This window comes from Rhinoraja longicauda, chromosome 17 (assembly GCF_053455715.1).
Source record: "Rhinoraja longicauda isolate Sanriku21f chromosome 17, sRhiLon1.1, whole genome shotgun sequence".
NCBI lineage: Eukaryota > Metazoa > Chordata > Chondrichthyes > Rajiformes > Arhynchobatidae > Rhinoraja > Rhinoraja longicauda.
Window position 1 is genome coordinate 22,892,135 of NC_135969.1, and position 19,149 is coordinate 22,911,283.

The 19,149-nt window shown below is 44.2% G+C and overlaps 1 protein-coding gene across 1 annotated transcript in view; it reads left to right on the forward strand.

Annotated features, from left to right (window-relative positions):
- The first annotated feature begins 236 nt into the window (after positions 1 to 236).
- tex264b (testis expressed 264, ER-phagy receptor b) overlaps positions 237 to 19,149 on the forward strand; it is a 236,554-nt gene continuing 217,641 nt past the window's right edge. The window contains exon 1 of the mRNA XM_078414355.1: positions 237 to 564. Coding sequence (XP_078270481.1) covers positions 304 to 564 — 261 coding nt within the window. The 5' untranslated portion in view covers positions 237 to 303. The remainder of the gene's footprint in view (positions 565 to 19,149) is intronic.

Consider the following 19,149-nt stretch of genomic DNA (forward strand, 5'->3'; position numbering starts at 1 on the left):
AATGATGGGTGGCATTTCGGGTCGGGACTCTTCTTCAGACTGTTGATTAAAATAAACATTCTTGACTCTTGATTCAAGGACGGCCGTTTGATAATCACAACATTTCCTCCCAATCGTTCTGCGGGTGTGCACCACACTCACCTCCCCCTTTGGGACACGCAGTTCGCCCTCACCGAATACGCCGCCGCCCAGCCCGGTACCTCACGCCTGGCACGGCACGTCACGTCCCTTCCCTTCCTCCAACCACCGCGGAACGCCCGTCCGCCCGCCCGCCCGCCCGCGATTTCCCTCCATCGCCCCACTATGTCCGAGCTGAGCCTGTTGGCCCTGCTCACCCTGTTGCTGGCAGTCCTCCTGCTGCTCAGCCTGCTGGCGTTTGCCGTTTACTCCGGCCTTTTGGCCGAGGTGGCGGTGCGCTCCGGCCCGCCGCCCGTCCGCGCTCTTGCCGTGGCCTACAAGTACAAGCAAGGCCCGTACCGGGAGGCGGCCAGTTTGTTCACAGAGAGCACCAGCATCGCGCCCAAGCTGAGCTGCATCGGTGTTTACTACGACGACCCTCAGCAGGTAAGGAGGCGTTGCCTACAGCTGGGCCTGATGCGGTTGCTGGTGTGTGCGCGTGACGCCATCGCGGCGCCGTCAGGGTTGCCTGAGCAGCAGCAGCAGCTGGGTAGAGTGCCCTGCAGCTGGCTGGAGTTGGATTGCATTCACTTGGTTCAGTTGGAGCAAAGATCAAATTGGGTTATTCGCATATCCCTTCAAGAGGGGACTTTCTTGCACAAGAGTGCAGCTTTCGAAGACCAAGATTGCGCGATTTACCCGAATATCTTATCAAATTCAGTTTATTGTAATGTGCACAAGTCAAGTGGAGATTATAGTCCCGTGCATAACCCAGGTCCATTGAGTTTATTGTCTGAGACATGAGTACAGTGAGGTACAATGTTGACAACGAAAATCATGCTTTCAACAGCATCGTAGGAGTTTCATACAACACACAAAAACGTACGTAACTTCATTAAACAGTGTGAAAAAAAGACTGCAAAAAATGAGATTAGTCCAAAAATGTACAATTAGAAAAGAGGCCTGTTGTATTCAATTGCCAAAGTAGGATTAGGAATATTTTGTTATTCAGTGAGATTGTGGACAATCTTTGACCTAAATCTACTTATTTGTCATTGCCCTCTCCCCTAAGATCCATTTATTTCTAACAAAACTCTGTAATTAGTTAATGTGGCCCAAGTTTGTTTTGCAAAGTGAAACAGAAAAAAATAGTTGCAGGAGTAGGCCATTCGGCCCTTCGAGCCAGCACCGCCATTCAATATGATCATGGCTGATCATCTAAAATCAGTACCCCGTTCCTGCTTTTTCCCCATATCCCTTGATTACTTTAGCCCTAAGAACTAAATCTAACTATATCTTGAAAACATCCAGTGATTTGGCCTCCACTGTCTTCTGTGGCAGAGAATTCCCACAAATTCACAACTCTGGGTGAAATCTATTTTCCTCATCTCAATCCTAAATGGTCTCCCCCTTATTCGTAAACTGTGTCCTCTGGTCCTGGACTCCCCCCCCCCCCCCAACATTTTTCCTGCATCTAGACTGTCCAATCCCTTAAGAATTTTATATGTTTCTATAAGATCCCCTCTCATCCTTATAAATTCCAGTGAATACAAGCCCAGTTGACCCATTCCTTCATAATATGTCAGTCCTGCCATCCTGGGCATTAACCTGGTGAACCTACGCTGCACTCCCACAATAGCAATTATGTCGTTCCTCAAATTAAGAGACCAAAATTGCAGACAATACTCCAGGTGCGGCCTCACCAGGACCTTGTACAACTGCAGTAGGACCTTCTTGCTTCTAATTCCAAAAGTCTACCACCCCCCCTTTGTAGAATTTCCTAAATTCATTCTTGCATTCAAGTTTTAGTCTTCCCAAGCAATAGAAATCACTATGTTCCTTCCATTCACATTTTTACTTTGGAGATAATGAGGGTTGATGTAATATGCATGGGTTTTAGCAAGGCCCAAACATCAGCCTGGCCCAAAAAGTATGGTATCCAAGCAAAAAAGGGTCACGTTTAAACTAATATGGCAAGGGCCTGGGAACCAATGCAGGGATACAGAGGGCAATAAAATGAGGGCAGAAGCAAAAGGTCGAAGGGAGAAAAGAAAAACAAACCTGAAAGCTTTGTGCCTTAATGCGAGGAGCATTCTTAATAAGATGGATGAATTGAATGCGCAGTTAGTTGTTAACAGATATGATATAGTTCAGATTACGGAGACATGGCTCCAGGGTGACCAGCTGGGAACTCAATATGCAGGGGTATTCAATATTCAGGAAGGATAGATAGAAAGGAAGAGGAGGTGGGGTGGCATTGCTGGTTAAAGAGGAGATTAATGCAATAGTAAGGAGAGACATTAGCTTGGATGCTGTAGAATCTGTATGAGTAGAACTGCGAAATAGCCAAGGGCAGAAAACGCTTGTTGGAGTTGTGTACAGACCACCAAACAACAGTAGTGAAGTTGGGAATAGCATCAAGCAGGAAAGTAGGGATGCGTGTAGCAAAGGTACAGCAGTTATCATGGGTTACTTTAATCTACAGAAAGATTGGGCTAACCAAATTGGTAACAACTTTGAGGTGAAGGACTTCCATGAGTGTATACGGGATATACAGTGTCTAAGTCTCTGCACTTACCAGTGGTACATCTCTTGTTGTTGGACCTAGTGGCCACTCATTGCCACTGCCACTGACTTTATGTCTATGGCTTTTTTAGGCTGACAGCAGAGTCATGACAAAGTTGACCAAAATTCCCAATCAGGAATCTGGGATAAGGTAGAAAATAGGGGACAAATCATCCACTACAATAATCTTCAACACTGGAGCATTCTTGGTCCCCGTCTTTACTCCTTGTACACTCATGGCTGTCCGTCCAAGTACAAATCCAATTCAATTTACAAATTTGCAGACGACACCACAGTTGAGGGCTGGATATCAAATAATGATAAGACGGAGTACAGGAAGGTGATTAGGAACCTCGTGAACTGGTGTCAAGATAACAACCTCTCAATGCAAGTAAGACAAAGGAGATCAGTGGTTCTTTATTGTCACATATACACTGCACAGTGAAACTCATGCAACTGTCGCCATACTTCGGCGCCATTTACAAAAGAAAAAGAAAAGGAAAAGCTCCAAAGTCCCATCCACATGCTGGACGTACTGGAGCGCCCACGACCCAGGTAAGCCCCAGTCTGCTGCAGGGGCTCCTCTGTCGCCCCGACCAGCGTGGCCCACCAACCGATGTCCCTGTACTCGCCCGACCACCTATCTGTCTGGTGAACACTGTTGTTACAGTCGATAATGATCGACTTCAGGAAGCGAAGCGGTACACTTACCCTGGTTTGCATTGACAATGCCAAAGTAGAGGTGGTTGAAAGCTTCAAATTCCTAGGAATAAATATCACCGGTAATTTGTCCTGGACCACCCATTGTGAAGCAATGGCCAAGAAAGCTCACAAATGCCTCTACTTCCTTAGGTTTAGGATGTTCGGCATGTCCCCAATAACTCTCACTAACTTCTATAGATGCATTGTAGAAAGCATTTTATCGGGGTGCATCACAGCATGGTTTGGGAACAGCTCCATCCAAGACCGCAAAAAATTGCAGAGAATTGTGGACACAGCCCAGACCATCACACAAACCAATCTCCCTTCTAACTCTTTCAAGAGAGAGTTAGATTTAGCTCTTAGGGTGAAAGGAATCGAGATTTGGAGGAAAAAGCCAGAACTGCGTACTGATTTTGGATGATCAGCCATGATCATGTTGAATGGCGGTGCTGGCTCGAAGGGCCGAATGGCCTACTCCTATTTTCTATATTTCTATGGACTCCATTTACACCTCACGTTTCTTTGGCAAGGCCAACAGCATAATCAAGGACAAGTCGCACCCTGGCAACTCCCTCTTCTCCCCTCTCCCATCAGGCAAGAGGTTTGGAAGTGTGAAAATGCACCCATCCAGATTCAGGGACAGTTTCTTCCCAGCTGTTATCAGGCAACTGATCCATCCTACCAACAAATAGAGAGCAGTCCTGAAATACTATCTACCTCATTGGAGACCTTCAGACTATAATTTGATCAGATTTTACTGGACTTTATCTTGCACTAAACATTATTCACATTATTCCATTTATCATGTATCTGTACACTGGATAGCTTGATTGTAATAATGTATTGTCTTTCCGCTGACTGGTTAGCACGCAACAAAAGCTTTTCACTGCATCTTGGTACACCTGGCAATAAACTAAACTCATCAACCATGCTCTCTTGTTCTTATCAAAGATAACATATCAGATCTCAACATATCAGAACATATCAAGGATAACATATGCAGCCCTTGTACATTTAGTGTCAGCAACAGTTAAGAAGCTGCCTTACAGCTCCTATGGCCTGCGTACAAATCTGATCCTGGGTGCAGTCAGCTTGCAAATTCTCATCCAGGGCACCTGCAATTCTACTCTTGCTTCTTAGAGTGCCCTCAGATATATCTGACCAGGTCCTTATGATGTTCAGTACCACCTCGACCATAATCTGACTGTCCACGAGACATCTCCATTAACTGTCCCAAGTTCCCCAGTCTTCATGTCTTTCTCCATAGTAAAAACAGAGGAGAAATATGCATTAAGGACTTTGCCCAACTCCTGAGGCTCCATACTGATATGACCACTTTTGTTTTTGAGGGGCCTTATTCTCTCTCTAGTTACTTTCTTTCCCTTAATGTACTTATAACACTTCTTTGGATTTTCCTTAATGTTATCTGCTGGCGCTATCTCTTGCCCCACCGTTATCATCACACTTTTAAAAGCATCCCACTTTCTGGACATTCCTTTGGCCACAAACAACCTACTCCAATCAACTTTAGCAAGATCCTATCTTATACCATCAAAGTTGGCCTTGCCCCAATTCCAAATTTTAACTTGTGGGCTTTCTCTATCTTTATCCATAACTATTTTAAAGCTAATAGAATAGTGGCTGCTGATCCCAAAAGGCTTGCCTAAGGACTTCCCATTTTCTAAGAGTACGTCAAGCTTTGCCCTCTCCCTTGTAAGTACCTCTACATATAGCCTGTGGAAATGTTCCTGAACAAATTTGATAAATTCCACCCTGTTTAAGCCTTTGGCACTATGATAGTCCCAGTCTATATTGGGAAAGTTAAAATCCCCCAGTAGGACAACCTTAACATGTAGTTTATTTTTCTTTATCAGTGCATAATGATCTAATGAATTGCTTGCACGAATTTCTCTTCCTAAGCAAGACCACAGGAAAATGTTATTTTCTCTAAAAAGATTTCAGCATTTAAATATGTTGGACAAGCCCTGTAAAGACATGGATAGATGGATTGAGCTGGAGCAGTTATTAAAATTGCACCTTTACGATTACTGAAAAGACCAAGGCCATTGACAAAAAGTTTGAAGGAGCTTGCTAGGAATCTGATGTTCATCATTAATCTAGTGAAAAATACCAGCCTTGAATTAGAAGGCAGCAGGTTGACAAGGCTTCCACAAATGGGTTTTTTTAATGACGTTGTGCTAAATTGCAGTGCAATTTTGAATTGAAGCTGACAATATTCCTTAGTAGTTATAAGTTGTTACAATGGAGGAGGTTCAAGGATCTGACTAGTAGAACAGAAAAAGGCTCGCTCGTCTGTTTAGTTGCAAATCAGTTTTATTGGCAAGAGAGGACAAAAACAATACTTGTCTCCGTATGTGCGGTATCTATTTTACAGCAGCACACCTCTCTCTCTCTCTCTCTCTCTCTCTCTCTCTGCCTCCGTCCGCGGTGCTGATTGCGCCTCAGCCCGTTGGTGACCCTCTCTCGTACTTGAACTAACTTCTGGGTTACTGGCAATTGCCTTTATACAGGTAAGAAATCAGGTGTTAAAATAACCATCGGTAAGTCCTGGCCAATAGCGCTGCTCCCAAATTCAAACTATGACCAATGGCAGGTCAGGCAGCATCTCAGGAGAGAAGGAATGGGCGACGTTTCGGGTCGAGACCCTTCTTCAGACTGATGTCAAGGGGTGGGTCAAAGGAAGGATATATGTGGAGACAGGAAGATAGAGGGAGATCTGGGAAGGGGGAGGGGAAGAGAGGGACAGAGGAACTATCTAAAGTTGGAGAAGTCGATGTTCATACCGCTGGGCTGCAAGCTGCCCAGGCGAAATATGACGTGCTGTTCCTCCAATTTCCGGTGGGCCTCACTATGGCACTGGAGGAGGCCCATGACAGAAAGGTTAGACTTAGAATGGGAGGGGGAGTTGAAGTCCTCAGCCACTGGGAGATCAGATTGGTTAATGCGGACCGAGCGCAGGTGTTGAGCGAAGCGATCGCCGAGCCTGTGTTTGGTTTCGTCAATGTAAATAAGTTGACATCTGGAGCAGCGGATGCAATAGATGAGGTTGGAGGAGGTGCAGGTGAACCTCTGTCTCATCTGGAAAGACTGTTTGGGTCCTTGGATGGAGTTGAGGGGGGAGGTAAAGGGACAGGTGTTGCATCTTGTGCGGTTGCAGGGGAAAGTGCCTGGGGATGGGGTGGTTTGGGTAGGAAGGGACGAGTGGACCAGGGAGTTACGAAGGGAACGGTCTCTGCGGAATGCAGAAAGGGGAGGGGATGGGAAGATATGGCCAGTGGTGGGGTCCCGTTGTAGGTGATGGAAATGTTGGCGGATGATTTGTTGGATCCGCTGGCTGGTGGGGTGGAAGGTGAGAACGAGGGGGATTCTGTCCTTGTTACGAGTGGGGGGAGGGGGAGCAAGAGCGGAGCTGCGGGATGTAGAAGAGACCTTAGTGAGAGCCTCATCTATAATGGAAGAGGGGAAGCCCTGTTTCCTGAAGAATGAGGACATCTCTGATCCCTAGTGTGAAACACCTCATCCCGGGCGCAGATGTGGCGTAGACGGAGGAATTGGGAGTAGGGGATAGACTTTTTGCAGGAGACCGGGTGGGAAGAAGTGTAGTCCAGATAGCTGTGCGGGTCAGTGGGTTTATAGTAGATGTCAGTCACTAGTCTGTCTCCTGTGATGGAGATGGTGAGGTCCAGAAACGGGAGGGAGATGTCGGAGATAGTCCAGGTATATTTAAGGGCAGGATGGAAATTGGAAGTGAAGTGTATGAAGTCAGTGAGTTCTGCATGGGTACAAGAGGTAGCACCAATGCAGTCGTCGATGTAGCGGAGGTAGAGTTCCGGGATGGGGCCGGTGTACGCCCGGAACAGGGATTGTTCGACGTACCCGACAAAGAGGCAGGCGTAGCTAGGGCCCATGTGAGTGCCCATAGCTACGCCTCTGGTTTGGAGGAAGTGGGAGGAGTCAAAGGAGAAGTTGTTAAGGGTAAGAACCAGCTCTGCTAGGCGGAGGAGAGTGTTAGTAGATGGGGGATTGGCTGGTTCTACGGACGAGGAAGAAACGGAGGGCTTCGAGACCATCCTTGTGGGGGATGGAAGTGTAGAGTGACTGGACATCCATGGTAAAGATGAGGGAGTGGGGGCCTGGGAACCGGAAGTTATCGAGGAGATGGAGAGCGTGTGAGGTGTCTTGGACGTAGGTGGAGAGGGATTTAACCAGGGGGGATAGGATGGAGTCGAGGTAGGTGGAAATAGGTTCGGTGGGACATGAGCAGGCAGAGACAATGGGTCTGCCGGGACAGTTCTGTTTATGGATTTTAGGTAGGAGGTAGAATCGGGCCGTGCGGGGCTGGGGAACTATAAGTTTGGAGGCATTGGAGGGTAGATCGCCAGAAATGGTGAGGTCCGTGATGGTGCTGATGATAAAGGTCTGGTGTTTGTCGGTGGGGTCATGGTCCACGTCATGGTCATACACACAGCGCTGCCGGTTTGGCGCGCAAAGGTTTAAACAGAGTGCTGTCGACTTAGTGCATGGGAACTTAAACAAAGAGCTGTCAGCGCTACCGGCCACAGCGTTATGGGGTTTAAACATAGGGCTATGGGCTTTAAACATAGCACTATGGACTTTAAACATAGCACATAGTTTATGGGTCACAGACTGTTTGGGAAAATTCTCGTATAACATAAGTGCTATGAAAACACTTACCAATTAAATATGCTTACCTTTTTGTGTGAGTGATTTGAATCCAAAAGTTATTTATGCCCACCTCTGCATTGACAATTGCTCGTCAAATCTAGGCTTATTGTGGGAATTGAGAATGCTGTTAGGATTGGCATACAGTCTATTTTTAATTGTAATAATTCCATTATTATAATTAGCTCCAGTTGTTACTGACAGGGATCAATTTCCAATTTGTTGCAGTGTGCTCTGATACTCTTCTCTATCCTGATATTTCTAGTGAGGAATTTGCATTTGCTTTGGTTTATTTCCAACTGGAAATTCATTGAGTTCTTCACTGGCATAGTGTCAGGTTTGGGAACATATCTTGGTCATTTCTTGAAATAAAGCTGATTACGATATTATTGGAATCAATGAGACCATGACGGGCAGGATGGGAAAGTCGGTATCCCAGGGTAAAGAATTTTCTGGTCAGACAGAGGGGGGTGTATTGGAGGAGGTGGCACTATTAGTCAAGGAATATATTACTTCAGTATTGAGGGAGGGTATCCCAGAAGACTCCTCAAACACGACCATATGGGTAGAGATCAGAATCAAAAAGGTTGCTGGGGAAGGCGTCCTACACATCTCTGAACAGTCAAAGGGAGATTGACGAATAGTTATTGAGGCAATCAGCAGAGAGATGTAATAAATTTCATTTTTCCAAATATTAACTGATATTGGCTTAGTACTAATGAATCAGAGTGGCAGAACTTTTGAAATATCTCCTGACACAATATACAGGACTGACAGACCGACAAGGGTGGGAACACTACTGGACCGTAAGTTGTGGAATGTCACTGGTAAAGTGGAGCGAATGTCAGTGGAGGAACATTTTGGAGATAGTGATCATAATTTCACATATTTCATAGAAAGACTTTGGTGTTAAAGCCCAAAGATCCTTGAAGATGGCTGTGCATGTACTTAAAGTGGTTAAGAGGGCATACGGGATACTGACCTTCATTAGTTAGGGCAGTAAATGCAGGAGGGGGGAAGCTATGGTCCAACTTTACTAAATGTTCTTCAGACCTCAGCTGGAGAACTGCTTGCAATTCTGGTCATCTTGCATGTGGAATTTGCAGGCAGGAATAGGCTAATCTGTGTGTTACTGTTGGCCAGAAGTTCCCTTGAGAACTACTGGCTGAAGGTAACTACATTTCACTCCGCAATAAGGAACAGCTCAGCAACTTTCCATCCATCCCTGCTGATGTCTTACCTTGAGTAGTGGAAAAAGGCCAATGAATCATTGATTACCATTGAATAGGTTTGATTAAATGGACAAGAGAAGGTTCCAATTATATATCATGCGCTTTCAACATTTCAGAGATTTTCCTATAAGAAGCATTTTACAAATGTGTTTGTGAAACTGAATATATCTGTAATATTTATTTAATTAAGGAAAGTAGGAAAAATAATTACATCCAGAATAGTTTGGGAATCTGGGAGGGAAATTACTGTATTTTATAATGAAATTCCTGTTAAAAACACTTGATGGCAGTGTTAGTACATTGCAGACCTTGCCTGAAGATTTGATAAATCTTTAGAATTTAATGAAATATCCATTACACCACCAAATCTCCTAGTGGACTGATGTCATTTGATGTCATCCCACACCAGAGACTGCTTCGGAAGCTTGACTTCTACAGTGTTCGCTCCAACACAAAACGATGGATTTCCAGTTTTCTGACAAAACGTCTTCAGTGCGGGTATGTGAATGGAAATAGCTCTGATTGGCGTCCAGTGTTAAGTGGTACACCTCAGGGCACAGTATTCAAGATTCAAGAGATTCAAGATTCAAGATTCAAGATAGCTTTATTTGTCATCCAAATTGGACGAAATTCAGTCACCCACAGTCCAACAATAAAAGCATTAAAATAGGCAGATTACACAATAAAGCATTAAAATAGGCAAATTACACAACCCCAAAAACACACAAAAAAAAGAAACATCCATCAAAGAAACATCCATCACAGTGAGTCTCCTCCAGTCCTCTCCTCACTGTGATGGAAGGCCACAATGTCTTTTCCCTTCCCCTGCCGTCTTCTCCCGTGGTCAGGTTGTTGTGGTTGCAGGCCGCGCCGGACGGTCCGCAGCGGGCCGACCAAGGCCCCGCGATCCGGGGCGGGCGAACACGCAGCCGCTGTTGCTGCACGTCGGGGCGGTCGTGGCTCCCGACATTGAAGCCCCCGCCCAGCAGAGAAAAAATCCGGTGGCCTATTTTAGGCCGCGCCGGAAGGTGAAATGTCCGTGACCCAAGCCCCGCGATCCGGTGCGGGCGAACACGCTGCCGCTGCTCCCGATGTCGGCATCCACGCGGCCCGAGCCTAAGGCGAGTCGCAGCCGCTCCCGCAGCCTCCGAAGACAGCCGGCTCCGCTGATGGTAAGTCCGATCCGCGGGCTCTGCGAACCAGAGCCCTGGAGGCCGCCAGCTCCAGGAGTTGGGCTGATGGTAGGCCGCAGCAGGAACGGAGACCCGACCCAGAAAACAAAGGTCGGGTCTCCGTTCGGAAGGGACACATATTTACAGTTCCCCCCCTCCCCCTCACACCCACACATAGTACACAAACACAAAAACACGACATCACATCGACAATTAAGTCACAAAAAACAACAAAACACAAAGACAAATGGACCGCAGGTAAGCCGCAGCTGCTATGGCAGCGCCGCCATTTTGAGTGGGACCACATCTGTTTTTGCTTTACATTAATGACATCCATGAAAAAGCCACAAGCACGACCAGAATATTCGCCAATGATTGTTGGCTGCACCATCCAATGAAGTCAGCTGATGATAAAGATGCTCTTCAAAAAGACCTCGATATTATGGTTGCATGGTCACAACAATGGGGGATGCAGTTCAATCCTTCCAAATGTGAAACCATGCATGTCACCAGGAGGAGGAAACCAGGCGAAACATCATATAATATCCTTGGTGCCACTCTTGAAGAATCCAAACAGACCAAGTATCTTGGCATCAAATTACAGAATGATCTACATTGGAATGGTCAGACTCATCATGCAACGGTGAAAGCAACAGGTGTCCTAAATTTTCTGAGATGCAACTTTTATCATTGTTCAACTTCTGTGAAGGAGAAGTTATACTTCACGCTTCTTAGACCTCATTTGGACTACACAGTTGCAGCATGGGATCCATACATAAATAGAAACATTTCTTCCATTGAACGTGTCCAAAGACAGGCAGCTCGATTTGTTACAAATACCTATGAGAGAGAAGCGAGTGTTACCAAACTTCTAAATTAATTGGATGGAACCCGCTCCAAGACAGACGTAAAGCCCACTGTTTGACCTGTTTTTACAAAATGTTAAATGGTCAGCTCGACATAGATGACCAAATCTACACCAAACCCAAACCTATCAGGAGCAGACGAGGGCATTCGATTAAATTCGAGATACCAGCTACCAAAACAGATGTGTACAGCATTCTTCCCTCGCACAATTAAAGCATGGAATAGTCTTCACCCTACTACAGTTACTCAACCAGATGCAACTAAATTTAAGGTAGCTCTTCTTCTCCAAGAGCCCTTCTTGCTTAAGTCCATACTTCACCACCTCCAATTTAAATTCCATTTGGAATATTTTGGAGGACCAAGAACCAAGAAAACCAAGAAAACCAAGATGCATCTCTAGCTACATAAACAGTTTCACACTTTTTAGATTTTAGATTTAGATTTTTAGATTTAGAGATACAGCGCGGAAACAGGCCCCTCGGCCCAAGGAGTCCGCGCCGCCCAGCAATCCCCGCACATCTGATTCCCTGGCAGATGTAGACAGTATAACCTCAGGTTTCAGCAACTTAATTTCTTCTGGCTGTTATCAATAATTGAGGCGAAAGCAGAGCTTACAGAAGTATCTCATTGGATACATCCTGCCAATTGGAGAAGGATTCATTCATTCCTACTCTTTGTTTTCTATCCAACTTTTAGCATACTCCCCTTATTTTCATTTGTTCTGAACTTGTTGGCCAATATCCCCGTGTAGTCCTAATTGAAAAGCAGTTGTTTCCAGCATTTTGTGTCCATCTTTATCTGATTGGACTTTGTACATTCTCCCTGTGACTGAGTGGGTTTTCTCCAGGTGCTCCAGTTTCCTCCAACACCTCAAAGATGTACAGGTTTGTCCCTTGTGTGTAGGATAGTGTTCGGGGTGATCGCTGGTTGGTGTGGATCAAGTGGGCGGAAGGGCCTATTTCTGCACTGTACCTCTGACGTCTAAGGTAAAGTCTAAATATGGTGCAAGATGCATGAGCAATTCATTAAGATGTCCTCGTTGAAACCTGTAACCCTATCCAGCTGCAATCACAACCCCCAAAGTAGGAAAAGGAAGATTTTGCCAATGGCGATCAAAATTGCTTTGATGAAATGTCATAAATCTATGATATTAACTCAGTTTTTCATTCTCTTCAGATGCCTATACAGCATTTTCAGATTTCCAGCAATAACAATGTTTTTTATCTGTTAGTTCCAATGTTTTTTTATCCCTGCCCTTATTCATCTCCAATTTATATCTCATCCAGAAAGATCAGCTGCGATGAAAGATCTTTCATCATCCAATCTAAGGTCATCAACACATAATGTGTCATTCAATTTTCCTTGGTCTCCACCCTATCACACATAATCTCTTTGTATTTCCACCCCTAGCCCTTCTTTGCAGCTTAAAATATCTTTTATCAGAACAAGGAAAAGTTTGGAATCAAAGAATATTCATCTGAAATATTAACTTTATTCTGTTTCCACAGCTGCTGTTTGATCTGTTGAGTGTTTCTAGCAGATTCTTTGCTTATTTCAAATTCATAACATCTCCCTTTGCAGTTTTTTGATAACATAAAACTGATTTTTTATCGAAATACCCACACATCAGTCAAATCATACTATAATGAGTACAATGAAGAGATATACAAATGCAACAGTGAAGGAGATGGAGAACTGAGTGACATGGTGTCAGGACAATAACCTCTCCCTGAAGGACACCTCCTCCAACCTCATCTACTGTATCCGCTGTTCCAGGTGTCAACTTCTCTACAGCAGCGAGACCAAGCGCAGGCTCGGCGATTGTTTCGCTGAACACCTCTGCTCATTCCGTCTTAACTTACCCGATCTCCTGGTGGCTCAGCACTTCAACTCCTCCTCCAATTCCCAATCTGACCTTTCTGTCCTGGGCTTCCTCCATTGTTAGAGTGAGGCTCAGTGCAAATTGGAAGAACAGCACCTCATATTTCGCTTGGGTAGTTTACACCCCAGGGGTATGAACATTGACTTCTCTAACTTGCTTTCTCTCTCCATCCCCTCCCCCTTCCCAGTTCTCCTACTAGTCTTACTGTCTCCGACTACTTCTATCTTTGACCCACCCCCTCACTTGATATCGGTCTGAAGAAGGGTCTCGACTTGAAACGTCACCCATTCCTTCTCTCTATCCCATTCCTTTGCTCCAGAGATGCTGCCTGACCCGCTGAGTTACTCCAGCATTTTGTGTCTACCTCTCCCTCAATGTCAGCAAGAGGAAGGAGCTAGTTATTGACCTCAGTGGTGGAGGATATACCCCAATCAGCATCAATGGTGCGGAAGTGGAAATGGTTGAGAACTTCATGTTCCTTGGCGTTAATATGACCAAAGATCTATCATAGACTAACCATATTGATGTGACAGCCAAGAGGGCACACCAGGCCTCTACTTCCTGAAGAGACTGAGAAAAATTAGCACGTCTCTAGTGACTAATACAAACTTCTACAGATGTACCATAGAAAGCATCACAGCTTGGTTTGGGATGGCTCTGCCCAAGACCGTAAGAAATCGTGGAAATTCGTAGATGTAGCCCAGTCCATCACACAGGCCCATCTTCCTACTGTTGACTCCATCTATGCCTCTTGATGCTTCAGAAAAGCAGTCAACATAATCAAAGGCATAATCAAAGATCCTGGTTCTCCCTGCTCCTGTCAGGTAGGAGGACCAGAAACTTGAAAGCATCCACCACCAGACTCAGGAACAGCTTCCCCTCAGTTATCAGGCTTCTGAACAGTCCTTCAATAAGCTAGGGTGCCCTATTCACCTTTACCACATTAAGGACATTGGACTTTGGCTATGGAACTGATGCGCTACAATGAGCTACAGTTCTGAGAACTATATTCTGCGCTCTGTATCTTCCCCTTTGCTCAATCTATTAACCCTGAGTTTGATTTGATTGTATCTCTGTATGTATTTATCTGATCTGTTTGGGCAAGCATGCAAAACAATGCTTTTCACTGTACCTTGGTACGTGTGACAATAATAAATGTAAACCTCAGAAGAATGGCATAATCGGGGATGGGCTAGTCATAGCAGTGAAAAAGTGATTGTAGGTCGAGTATGAATCCGAGGAGCAATGAGGTACAAGAAAAAGTCTTGATAGCAGCCACAGTCTCATTCATGATACTCAAATGGTTGTTAGCTCTGGCTGGCCAGCCGTTGCATTAAGCTTGGTGCTAAGTACTTGCCTCATTTCACCATATCAGTTCTTAACTGGACAACTAGGCATGGTTTATTGGCCTCTCGGTAGCCCAGATCTCCACTGCCTCCAAAGGAAGCTACGAAGTCATTCTAGTATTACTGTCCCTAGGTTGTACTATATGGGTATTTAGTAGTAAATGCTAGTTAATGGTGTTGCATGAAGAAGCTTCTGCATGATTTAAGGCATTTTGGTGTAGACTAAAGAAGCTTCCGCATAATTTAAGGCATTCTTTCCGCAGTGGTGGACCGTGGAGAAAATATCTGTTGTTCTTTGTTGCAGCTTCCTTTCTCCTTCACTGGCTCCCTTCACAGCTCTCTGGATGTCTAATGGTGGAATTCCAGTGAAGGTGTATGTTGTTGACATTCTTTAGCATAAGATAGCCAGTGATGATTCTGCTGCTATCATTCACCACTCTACTGCTCTTTTGTGGGGCAGATAATTTTGTGGGACAGAGGCTTCTTGCAACAGGCAAGTTTTCAGGCTCTGGAATATAGAAGTGGAGATATTTGCTGGTGATTGCACTATTTAATTTACAACTCCTCAGCAAATGAAGCCACGCATGCCTATATGCAACAAGACCTACAGAATGTTTATGCCAATGAAGTGCCAGGTAATGACCATTTCCAATGAGAGAATGTATCTAATTGTGTATGCTTACCATTCAATGGCATTACCATTGCAGAGATCCCCGCCATTAACGTCCCTGGGGTCACCATTGACCAGAAACTCAATTAGACATGCATACCATAGCTACAAGAGCATGAGAGCTGCTTGCTATCCATTGGCAATTCTGTTCCTAATACATCGTAGCCTTTCCATCATCTGCAATGCACAGAGGGCACGTAATAGTATGTTGTTCACTTGTCTGGGTGAATACAGCTCAAGAAACTCGACTCCATTCAGGACAGTGGCTGTAGTGTGTACTATCTACAAAATGCAATACAATTACTCAGCTAGACTAAGCCAACAGTGCTTTCAAATCAGTGACCTCCACCACCAATAGGATGAGGGCAGCACACACAGGGGAATACCGTTATTTGTGGCCTCTGTGTCAGTCATGTGCCAGCCTTGTTTTGGGAATATTATGGTGTTGATCTAAATCTCGGATATCCTTGCCAAAAACCTCTGTGTGGCAGTGCCTTCTATGAGAGAACTGTAACAGTTCAAATAGGAAGCTCATAACCACCTTCTCATAGGCAAATATGGATGGACATAAATGCTTGGCTTCCCTGTGATATCCAGATCCTAGAAGATGTATAAGGTTAAAAAAATAATGAAGCTTCTGGGTGATGTTGATTTGGCTACTAACATGACTTTTGATCTTCTTAATTATATGACATATAAAATAGTGTGAAGTCAGTGTTTTCCAGAGATAAACTGAAAATGCATTGACATATACGCCATTATAGTTGATGTTTGACTTTTTATCCACATCACTGTTCTGCTGGTGAAAGAAGTTACTAGCGATTTGTATTTGATTGGTTTTAAGTGATTTTTGATATCACCAATAATTACCTCCAGTTTAAAAAAAACCCTTCTGTATTGGAGCTTTGAATCATTACTCGGGCTCTATTAATTCTGTTAAAAATGCAAATTAATGCAGTAAAACCAGTCCAAGTCAGTCCAAGACAGTGACTTATAATGAGGCCTAGTGGATTCTCGGTTTTAGATTGTTGCACCTCATAATGGTTTGGCATTCATGTAAAATCTTCTTTGAAATGCTTTCAGACATCTTACTCCTTTGCAATATAAATCAGTATGCTTGTATATCTAAATGTGTATGTGTGTTTTTTTCATTGTTGCAGTCTGCTTGTTACATTTTACTAGTTGCAATGAGAAAGATTTGTGAGATCGCACTTGGGGAAGGACATCATTGCTGTTGAGTTATTTATTTATTTTTATTTATTTATTCGTGTCATCACACAGCTGTTTGCCTATAGCGAGCAAATTTTAGTGCCACGCCGTTGGCCTCTGCAAGACCCTTTACAGTGCATGTGTCATGCAGCATGTCACTGCTCAGGAGATGTTCCATAGTCTGAAGGCCCCGTCTGCACTCGCACTCTGCTGCATCATCAGTATATCCCCATTTCAGCATGTTTGATTTGCTCCTCCCCATGCCTGTCCGCAGTCTGTTGAGACTGCGCCAGGTTATGCATGGTTGGTTGGAACCTGGTGGGAGTTTCTCAAAGGGATCGATTGCCATGTGAGTGTCTTCCGGAGATTTCTCTAGTCTCTCTTCCAGTCCAGGGGACTGAAGAGAGGAAACTTCTGCGTGATTTCAAACGCTGAGGTAGCAAAGGGTCGTCATGTAGGGCGTGTCTTTCATCCTCTGATTGTCTGAGGCGTTCTTTTTGACTGGCTACAGCTCTTCTGATTCCAGGAGGTGCAATGCCAGAGAGTAGGTAGATGTTGTCAGTCTTGGTAGGTTTCATGCATCCACTGATGAAGCAACAGCTTGTGTTTAGCACAGGATCAATCTTCCTTGCATGAGCTGAGCACTCCCATACTGCGCAGGCATACTCGGCAGTGGAGAAGCAGAGAGCCAGAGCTGTTGATCGAATGGTTTTAGAATTTGCTCCCCATTTTGAAGTACTCAGCTTGCTAAGAAGAACATTTCTGGAAATGACTTTTCCTTTAAGCTTGGTGATATTTGTTTTGTAGGTCAGAGATCGATCAAGAGTCACACCGAGATAGACTGGACTGTCACAGTGCTCCATAGCAGGGGGCCATAGCAGGAGCGTTCTCATCGCGGTCCCTGTCAGATTCTACAAGTATCTGCGAATCCTGCTACCACACCACACATTGTGTATCCATTGTTATTGAGTGAGTGCAGTGCAGGTTCACCAGGTTAATTCCTGGCATGGTGGGACTGACGTATGATGAAAGAATGGGTCAACTGGGCTTGTATTCGCTGGAATTTAGAAGGATGAGAGGGGATCTTATAGAAACATAAAATTCTTAGAGAATTAGACAGGGTAGATGCACAAAAATTGTTCCCGATGTTGGGGAAGTCCAGAACCAGGGGTCACAGTTTAAGAATAAGGGGTAGACCAATTCGGACTGAGATGTGGAAAAACATTTTCACCCAGAGAGTCGTGAATCTGTGGAATTCTCTGCCACAGAAGGCAGTGGAGGCCAATTCACTGGATGTTTTCAAGAGGGAGATTTAGTTCTTAGGGCTAAGGGAATCAAGGGATATGGGAAAAAAGCCAGAACGGGGTACTGGTTTTGGATGATCAGCCATGATCGTATTGAATGGCGGTGCTGGCTTGAAGGGCTGAATGGTCTACTCCTGCACCTATTTTCTATGTTTCTCTAGTTCAGGAAAGTTGTGCTGAGTTAAAAGAATAGCCACATTCTCTTGAATGGTGGAATTCAAGAGGCTAAATAGCCTTACAAGAGGCTAAGTAGCCTGTTCCTATTTCTATTTTTTACTCTTTGGGATATAAATCGGAACATTCTTTTAGATAGTATATTTTTATCCCCTATGTATTTCATATCAATTTCACTATAGTTCTTTAGCTTCATGCAATCCTTTTTTGTTTTCTGATATTAGTACAAAAATGGCACTGATGAATGATCATCAACCTGAGATGTCAACACTTTATCTTCCTCCAAATACGTTTCTTGACCTTCTGATTATTTCCTGAATTCTACAGCATTTGTAGTATTTTTCTTTTAGATTTACTCTTTTGAAATTTGTCAAACATGTTTACAACCTTACTTTAACAATTGGTTTGTAGTGTGGGTGGTTTATATTGCATTTTTCAATGAACATTTAAGAATAGGTGCAGAGAGTCAGCCAGAAATGTTGAACAGCTTTATTGCTTTATTCACCTTCCATTCGCAGTTTAGAGATACAGTGAGGAAATAGGCCCTTTCGGTCCACCAAATCCACGCCGACCAGCAATCCCCGCACATTAACACTATCCTATACCCACTAGGGACAATTTTTACATTTATCAAGCCAATTAACTTACATACTTGTACATCTTTGGAGTATGGGAGGAAACCAAAGATCTTGGAGAAAACCCACGCAGGTCACGGGGAGAACATACAAACTCTGTACTGACAGCACCCGTAGTCAGGATCGAACCCGGGTCTCAGAAGCTGATTTCGCTGTAAGGCAGCAACTTTACCACTGCGCCACCGTATCAGACAAATATCATTTTGTGCAATTTGCACGGGTAAAATGAATATATAATATCCAGTTTATTGTGTTAGACAGTGGTTGCTACAAAGCCAGTCACAGAGACTTGTGGTTTAGCTAATTCCCATCTTAACTTTGATAAATAATAGAAAATCCTAAGAGTCAGGTTCTTTCACTGTGGTTGAATGTTCTCACTGGTCATTAAGGGGATGAAATATGCACCAGAAGTGGAAGCAACTAATGAATAACTTGCTCCAAGTCAAGTCAAGTCAATTTTATTTGTGTAACACATTTAAAAACAACCCACGTTGACCAAAGTGCTGTAATTCAGTTCAGTTAAATACCAGTTAAACATCAGTTAAATACCAAAGGTATTTAAATATAAAC